Below are 9,210 nucleotides of genomic sequence, written 5' to 3'. Positions count from 1 at the left end.
TATTGTCTCCGGCAAAAAAAAAAAGGAAGTACATATTCACCAAGAGTCATTCATACACTGCACATAAAATTGTACCGAAAAGAAAAATTTAAAATAAGAAAACAGAATCAAAACCTTCAATGGAAGCTCCATGTGTTTAATCATATACTTTATCAGCCAATCAACAAATTTTCCCTAAAAAAGATTTTGTATTCATCTTTAAAGAGCAAAGCACACATCCCTTTGAATAAGATGAGAAGATAAGACAAACAAAGACTGGGCTAAATGTGACTAGCAATAATATTTCCCTAGTAAAGACTAATGTTGCTCTACACCAAGCCCAATTTTTTAACCAATCCAAAGGCGTACATTCCTTGGGACAGCTAAGCAAAGAAAGTAAATGATACTTTTGCAATTCTTAATATGCTAGAGGGGAAATAAATATCCACTCTAAAACAATAGTCTTAGTTCACAGCCAGCTTCCCCATACCACTACTCAGCTCATTGTGAATATCAAGAGACAAGAAACACCATTCATTTGGAGATAGAAGGATTGAGAATGTACATAATATTCGATAGAATTTATAATCTTTTAGAGGAACATAGTTCCTATCCAAGAATCTGTTCCACCTCCAAGGGAATATTAGACATTGAATCCTGAATAGAAGAGGCGAGAAAGAAAAACCACTCAGATTAGTGCTAACCAATTAGTTATACTGTAAAGGATACTATAACTATAAAATTAAAATCTAAATTTCCTATAGAACTCATAGAAAACTGCAACAGTTAATTAGACTGATTAAGAGTACTTTCATGTGAACTAAATAACAGCTACACCACAAGGTTGTTTTAAATTCCATATATAACTATAAGATACTTGCAATATCATAATTCAAAATAAGATTCTTCAAGCCATCCAGGAAAATTAAACAAAAAAAAGTGAGTTTCACCTTGTTCTCTCTCTTTAGTAGGCCTATACTGATCATTTCATGGAGAAGCTTCTCTGCCTTTTCTGTCTCATTTTTATTTAAAAGAGCACGAATAATTGTTTCATAAGTTACAGCATCAGGCAGGCAACCATTGCCTTTCATTTTTGAAAGTAAAGCCGTTGCTTCATCAAACAAGCCATGTTTACCGAACCCATTGATCATAATATTATAAGTCCAAACATTTAGACGATAGCCATGGATCAAAAGATGCTGAAAAATATCTTCTGCAGTCTTTAGTCTTCCACCTTTGCACAAACCATTCAGAAGAATATTGTACACATACATATTTGGACGTATTCCTTTGTTAATAATTTGCTTAAATAATGCAATTGCCTCATCAAGGTGTTGGGCTTTGCATAGAGCATCTAACAAGATACAGTAAGTAATTAAATTAAGGGCTTGACCATTTTGATGCATCTCATCTAAAATATCTTGCACACATGTTATTCTCCCAGATTTGCACAAGCCATCAATAAGAGAATTGTATGATACAGTATCTGGAACTAAACTGTTGCGACGCATTTCTTTAAAGAAAGTTACGGCTTCATCTATCCTGTTATTTTTGCAATATCCATCAATCATAATGCTATAACTATTAACATCTGGTGTCAAATTGTCCATATCACGAAATAGCTTTGTTGCCTCACTCACTTTTTTGATTAAAAAGTATCCATCCATCAAAGCATTGTGGGTGACAACATCAGGCTTAGGACCTCTTTCCAACATCGTATCAAATATCTTTTGGGCTTCTATCATTCTTCCTTCTTTACATAACGCATCAATCAAAACGTTAAGTGTATATACATCTGGGTTGATGTTTTGTTGAACCATTTCATTCAGCAATCGAGTTGCTTCTTTCAATTGACCGGCACAGCAGAAACCATGAATTAGAGAATTGTACGTGACTACATTAGGAGAAATTCCCTGGGCAATTGCCTGAGAAAACAAAATGTTTGCCTCAGTTAAAAGCCCATCTTTGCATAACCCATCAATGATTGTATTGTACATGACTAGATCAGGCCTAACATGTAGCCGCTCCAGCTTTTGCAGCAACTCAATGGCAGCTCTTGCTTCTCCCATTTTACATAACCCATTGATCAATGTCCCATAACTAACCCCATTAAGCAGAAACCCTAATGCTCTTACCCTGTCATGAAATTCCAGAGCTTCCCTAGTCTTTCCATTTAGACAGAGTCCATTCATGAGCGTATTCAAAGTTATGGTATCCATTTCGTAACCCATCTTGATAATCTTACCCAAAACAGAAAAAGAAAAATCCATCCGACCCGAGTGGCAATAACAATTGATCAAGATGTTCAAACTAAAAATGCAAGGAGTGATACCTTTAGATTCCATCAGATCAAAAAGTGAAATAGCAGTAGGGTATGCTTTCATCTTAACAATAGATCCCAAAATCTTGTTAAATTCAATTACAGAGGGAGGATGACGCTTAGCGAGAGGACATGAAAGAGGAGATAGCATCATCAATGTTATGAGAATGAGAATGAGAATATAACCTGAAAGACACAGAAGCAGTGGAAGAGTGAGTGCATCTCAGAGAGAAGGGGAATATGGAAAGTGCATACCTCGTTGTTGTGTTCAACATAGTCACTCCGTGTGTTAATGTTAATGTTATCTTTTCACCGCCGGGTTCCGCTTCTCTCTGGGCTTCTTACCCGAAGTCACTCCGTAGAAGACGAACAAAAACGTCTTAAGTTGGCACATGAGAAGTCAATGTTTATTTTTATTTTTATTTTAAAAAGAAAAATAAAAATATGACCAAAATGATAATGTGTATAAATATTGGAGTTTGCATTCATCATTTAACATGACACAAAAAAGTTTCTTACACACATAATATTTTGTGGGGGCCGCACTTTTTGAAGCAAAAATAATAATTAAGGCACGCAAAACGAATCTCTATAACATTACACAATCACTTTTTCTACGAAAGAATGCGAAAAAAAAAATAGTATAATAAATCCACAATTTATCTATAAAAATGTATAAAAAAAATGGCTCTGAAAAGTAAAAGAGCAATATGTTTAATTTACCTATGTTTAATTTAACTGCACCACCTCTCAAATCTGCTTCCATATCCTTATCTTCAGTCCACCAAGAGTTGTTCCTAAATTGGTTCATTCATGAACCAATTGCAAGCAGAACAACACTGTTGAGCATAGCGAAATTGCTCAATCTAAATCAGCTCACAACCAACCTCCTTCACCACTCAAGCCCTCTATGCATGAGTCTAGATCCACTTCCTCACGGTAGAAGAAATTAGAAAATAAGGTCAAGAAGCTGAAAAAGGACTTGAAGAAAATAAAGAAATGAATGAATCCTGGCTTTCAAGAGCAAAAGAACTCTGTTCAAGACGTTTTGAATCAATTTCTCCAAATTTATAGGATGGATTAAAAACAATATGAGAATGACTTAGTACTTCACACTCCTATAAGATCTTATAAGCCTTATTCTAGACGTCATTAGATCCATCAAATTTTTATTTCTCATTCATCTTCTTCTAAGGATGTTCCACCTCAATAGCTATAGGTGATGGTTTACAAGTGAAAACATGATAATAGGGGGGAAAATAAGGTAATAAAACATTGCACGTGTTTAGTATAATCGCTATGTCCTTAGGCTGTGCTTCATCTTGAATGGGAGCGCTACACATGTTATCAGCCAATAAACAAATTTTCCCTTAAAAAGATTGCATTTTGCTTTCGTAGGAAAGAAAATGTTTCCTTGGAACAATACAAAAACTCAAGAAAATTAGGGCAATCATATTCTTGGAGTTGGAAAGAGCAATCAAAAGCCAAGACTTGAATGAATCTTGCTCATACATCACATTAGAAAAGACACAAACTAAATGTGACAAACCCTATAAGTATTGAGGAAAACCAGTCAAATCCCTAGAATGAAGACATGAATGCAAACAGAGAACATGTTTATTAATAATAGCCTTCAAACACATTCAAATTAACTTTTCTTCCAAGAGCTAAGCACAAATACTTTTGGACAACATGAGGAGATAACACATACAAAACAAAACCAGGTCTGCATGTAACTGGCAATACCATTTCCGTAGTGCATAGTGCATAATAATGTTGCTATACACCAAGCACAATTCTATAACCAATCCAAATTTGGGAGAGCTAAGGAAAGAAAGTGTTTGATATTTCTGAAATCCTTAATAAATTAGATTGGAATTAAAGATCGACTTTAAAACAATAATCTTAGTTCACAACCAGGTTTTACAGATATGTGCTCCTTTCATTAAGAATATCAAGAGACAAGAGATGCCATTCATAAGGAGATAGAAAGGATGATAATGTACATATTATTTGATACTATTTAGCCTTCAAGATTAGCATAGTTCTTTTCCAAGAATCTGTTCCACCTCCAACAAGGGAATAGTCGACGTCGAATCCTGAATAGAAGAGTAGAAAAAAAAAATCTATTCAGAGTAGAGCTAACCAAATAGAGATTAGTCATCACTGTTCCCTTGCACTCCGGATTAGTCCCATAGCCGGCTCAAAGAGTCGAAGCTCGTGGGGATACTGGAGGGAGCCAACTCGTCTCAAAGAGATAATTAGGGTTGGGTAACTCCAAAAAAAAAAAAGAGATATTATAAAGGATATACTACAACTATAAAAATAAAATCCAAACCTTCTATAGAACTCACAGTACATTTGAACATTTATTATTATTATTTAAAAAAAAAACATAAATTAATGGAAAATAAAAAATAAAAAATTAAGGAGTTAGATTTGATGGTGCTAATAAAGTATGCGTCTGTTACCACTATCATAGCAATAGGAAAACCATCAGAAGTATAGAGGGAAAAGAAAATGAACATGTTTGTTTTTCACTCGTGATAAAATGAGTTAAGAGTTTAGAGATAAGAGAACATTGAACGGTCATGTCAATCATGGCTTGATTTTATATATATTAAACCTGATAGAAATGTACATTAAATGATAAGAAGTCAGAAATCAATATTTAGGATTATATCCCGATATCTGAACTGAAACATTACATGACAAATAAAAAACAGAGAACACTGGAACAGTTAATTAAACTGATTGAGAGTAGTATCACGTGAACTAAGTAACATGTAAATTCAATATATAAATATAAGATAACTACAACTGTTCAAAACAAGGTTGTTCAAGCAATCCAGGAAAATTAAACACACAAAAAAAGTGAGAGTGAAAGGAACATAATAATCTTACCAAGTTCTCTTGCTTAAGTAGGCCTTTATTGATCATTTCACGAAGAAGCTTCTCTGTCTTTTCTTTCTCATTTTTATGTAAAAGAGCACGAATAATTGTTTCGTAAGTTACAGCATCAGGCAGGCAATCATTGACTTTCATTTTCGAAAATAAAGCTGTTGCTTCATCAATCAAGCCGTGTTTACATAATCCATTGATCATAATAGTATAAGTCCGAACATCTAGATTATAGCCATTGATCAAAAGATGATGAAAAAACTCTTCTGCAGTCTTTAGTCTTCCCCCTTTGCACAAACCATTCAGAAGAATATTGTATACGTACATATTTGGACGTATTCCTTTGTTAACAATTTGCTGAAATAATGCAATTGGCTCATCAAGATATTGGGCTTTGCATAGAGCATCCAACAAGATATTGTAAGTAATTAAATCAAAGGCTTGACCATTTTGATGCATCTCACCTACAATATCTGGCACACATGCTATTCTCCCTGATTTGCACAAGTCATCGATAAGAGAATTGTATGTTACACTATTTGGAACTAAATTTTTGTGACGCATTTCTTTAAAGAGAGTAACAGCATCGTCTACCCTTTTATTTTTGCAATACCCATCAATCATAATGCTATAAATCCAAACATTTGGTGTCAAACCGATTTTGTCCATATCATCAAATAACTTTCTTGCCTCATTCAGTTTTTTGATTAAAAAGTATCCATCCATCAAAGCAGTGCAAGTCACAACATCAGGCTTAGGACCTCTTTCCAAAATCACATCAAACATCTTTTGGGCTTCTATTATACTTCCTTCTTTACACAATGCATCAATCAAAAGTTAAGGGTATATAGGTCTGGGTTGATGTTTTGTTGAACCATTTCATTCAACAATCGAGCTGCTTCTTTCAATTGACCGACACAGCACAAACCATGAATTAGGGAATTGTATGTGACTACATGAGGAGAAATTCCCTGGGCAATGGCCTTAGAAAAAAAATTGTTTGCCTCAGTTACAAGCCCGTCTTTGCATAACCCATCAATGACTGTATTGTACATTATTAAATTGGGCCTAATCGGTTGCCTCTCCAGCTTTAGCAGCAACTCAATGGCAGCTCTTACTTCTCCCATTTTACATAACCCGTTGATCAATGTCCCGTAACTAACCTCATCAAGTAGAAATCCTAATGCTCTTACCCTGTCATGAAATTCCAGAGCTTCCCTAATCTTTCCATTTAGACAGAGTCCTTTTATTAGGGTATTCAAAGTTATGGTATTCATTTCGCAACCCATCTTGATAATCTTACCCAATAAAGAAAAAGCAAAATCCATTTGACCAGAGTGGCAGTAACAATTGATCAAGATGTTCAAAGTAATAATGGAAGGAGTGATTCCCTTAGACTCCGTAAGAGTAAAGAGTGAAAGAGCAGTAGGGTATGCTTTCATCTTAACAATAGATCCCAAAATCTTGTTAAATTGAATTACAGACGGAGGATGACGCTTAGCGAGAGCGGACATGAAAGAGGAGACAGCATCGTCAATGTTACGAAACCAACAAGAAGTGGATTGACAATATAACCTCATAGACAAAGAGAAGCAGTAGAATTTGGAAAGAGCATACCTCGTTGTTGATGTTGTTGTTGGATTCAACATTGTGTTAATGTTAATGTTAATGTTATCTTCACAATCCTTTCTGCTTTCACCGCTATATTCCCAGCTGCGTAGGTCACTCGCTGTGTAGAAAGGGATGGATGTTTTGTGTAAGGCGAAAGGAATGATAATGTATAAGCTGGACTGGATGAGTCACTCGCATTCCAAAATTAGAATTTTCTATCTTAAAAAAATAAAAATAAAAATAATATCTTATGTATTCAATTTTTCAAAAGTTCTAATGAAAAGTTCGGTAGATTTTTTTTTTTTTTTATTAAGTTGAGTACATTTTTTTTTTTTTGGTAACATAAGTTGAGTAGATTTTTAGTACAAAAAAGTTTTGCTATTACATGTTTTAGAAAATGACTTAAAAAATAGAGGTAGGATTTTTTGACACCAGTGTCAAATTTTAAATTTGATATCTCATATGACAGCCGTTAGATAAAAAAAGATCATGGTGTTATATGCTTGCAAATCAGAGTCGTTGATCTTTTTTGATCTAACGACTCTCAGATGAGGTGTCAAATTTAAAATTTGACACTGGTGTCAAAGGATCCTACCTCTAAAAAATATGTTAATTGTTCGACTTTTTGGTTTCACTATTGTAGTTTTTACAATAATTTTTCTAATATTATAAAGGAAAAAAATAATCCTATGATTTTGTTTTGAAACACTTATCCCTTATGCTTTTTTTAATAACTTACTCTTATGATTTTCTTTTCATTCAAATATATCTTTAATTTCGTTAGAAACTTAATTAATCAGTGTATTTTACTTATTTTAGAAGAAGAAAATAAACTATAACAAAATTGAAGAAAATTAAAAAAAATTAGATGAAATACTTTGAAAACATATAATACTTACAGAAAAAATTAAAAGTAGAAAAATAGAAATAGAAAAAATTAAACATGCCTAAATTAAAAAAAATAACTCAAAAAAATAAAAAAGAGGGCTAAATATGTTGAAAATTTACAACAATGACACAAAAGATAAAAATTAAAAAAAAAAAAATGTCTATAGTCTTAATCAAAAAGAAAAAAATAAACCGAAGAAAAAAAGACAAAAGAAAAAATAAGTATTGTATGTTTTAGACATATTTTATTTTAGTTTTTCTTTTTCTTTGTTTGTTCTGCTTCTTTATGATCTAGATATATTTGACCTTTTTTTTATTCCATATTTTTTCACTTCAAGTCTTTTCTATTATTATTTAAAGAAATAAAAAAAATAAGATAAAAAATAGGAGAAAAAATCAATTTTTTAAATTCCAACATATTTGGTCTTATTTTTTCTTCTATTTTTTGTCTTCAGTCTATTTTCTTCTTTTTTATTTAGACTATTTTTGTTTTTTACTTTTAACATTTTCTATTACCATCATAAGTTTTCAACATATTTGGTGTTATTTTTTTTTATTTTTTTCCTCAATTTATTTATTTTTCTTTTTTTAATTTAACATATTTGATCTTTTTTCTTATAATTTTATTTTTTTAGTCTTTTTTGTAAGTGTTGTAAGTTTATAACATATTAGACATTTTTTTCTTTTCTATCCTTGGTCTATTTTTTCTAAGAAGAGTAAAATAGTTTAAATTAGTTAAATTTCTACGGTGTTAAGGATGAGTTTGGATTAAAAATTATAGGGTTTTTTTTGAACTTTTTCTTATTATGAAAGATGAATATATATCGATTCAGGGACCTCTGAGAGTCTTGGTAAATATAATCATTGAAATGACGAATGTTGTCTCGGTCACTTTATCTTGAATCTTTTATCGGATGAAGTGGAAGTTAATTTCATATGCTTGGTACTCTCTTGAAATATTGTGTTAGAAGATGTGTACGATTGTTACAAATCAATTTCAGATGTTCATAGAGACTTTGTTTTTTAATCAATTGCTTTAACCAAATAATCTCACAAGTTGTAGCTTCCATTACTCAATATTCAACCTCTGCACTTGACTTAGCTACCACAGTTTGCTTCTTACTCCTCCAAGAAATTAGATTTCCTCTAAAGAGGACACAATAGCCTGAAGTGGATTGTCTAGCTGAAGGAGAACCTGCCCAATATGTATTTAAGTAGCTACAAACCTCAACATACCCCATATCTTTATATAATAAGCCTTTTTCTGGTGCTCTTTTGATGTATTGGAGAATTCTAATAACTGCATCCTAATGGAAATCACGAGAAGAATCAAGGAATTGTTGTGTCATACTAATTGCAAAAGAGATATCTGCTCTTGTAGTAAGATAATTCAACTTCCCAACCAGTATTCGATAACAACCAAGATCTATAAGAGGATTTCACTCATTTTGCAAGTTAACACAACACAATACGAATAACCTACAACCTTAAAGTGTATCATTTATTACACA

The 9,210-nt window shown here is 32.5% G+C and overlaps 1 protein-coding gene and 1 pseudogene across 1 annotated transcript; both read right to left on the bottom strand.

The window, feature by feature from the left end:
• Positions 1–261: 261 nt before the first annotated feature.
• On the bottom strand, positions 262–2,859 carry LOC133291548 (pentatricopeptide repeat-containing protein At1g62670, mitochondrial-like). The gene is made up of 2 exons (XM_061489823.1): positions 930–2,859; positions 262–636 (listed from the first exon to the last, which is right to left on the bottom strand). The coding sequence occupies exons 1-2, from the start codon at positions 2,451–2,453 to the stop codon at positions 589–591; spliced, it is 1,572 nt and encodes a 523-aa protein (XP_061345807.1). The 5' UTR covers positions 2,454–2,859; the 3' UTR covers positions 262–588.
• A 186-nt stretch (positions 2,860–3,045) lies between these two features.
• LOC133291545 (pentatricopeptide repeat-containing protein At1g62930, chloroplastic-like) lies at positions 3,046–6,875 on the bottom strand (annotated as a pseudogene).
• Positions 6,876–9,210: the final 2,335 nt, after the last annotated feature.

The sequence above is a fragment of the Gastrolobium bilobum genome, unplaced genomic scaffold (assembly GCF_033153095.1).
Source record: "Gastrolobium bilobum isolate Gb01-03AN ecotype WA unplaced genomic scaffold, APGP_CSIRO_Gbil_v1 utg36633, whole genome shotgun sequence".
Lineage (NCBI taxonomy): Eukaryota > Viridiplantae > Streptophyta > Magnoliopsida > Fabales > Fabaceae > Gastrolobium > Gastrolobium bilobum.
This window is presented reverse-complemented; position numbering and strand designations above follow the sequence as displayed.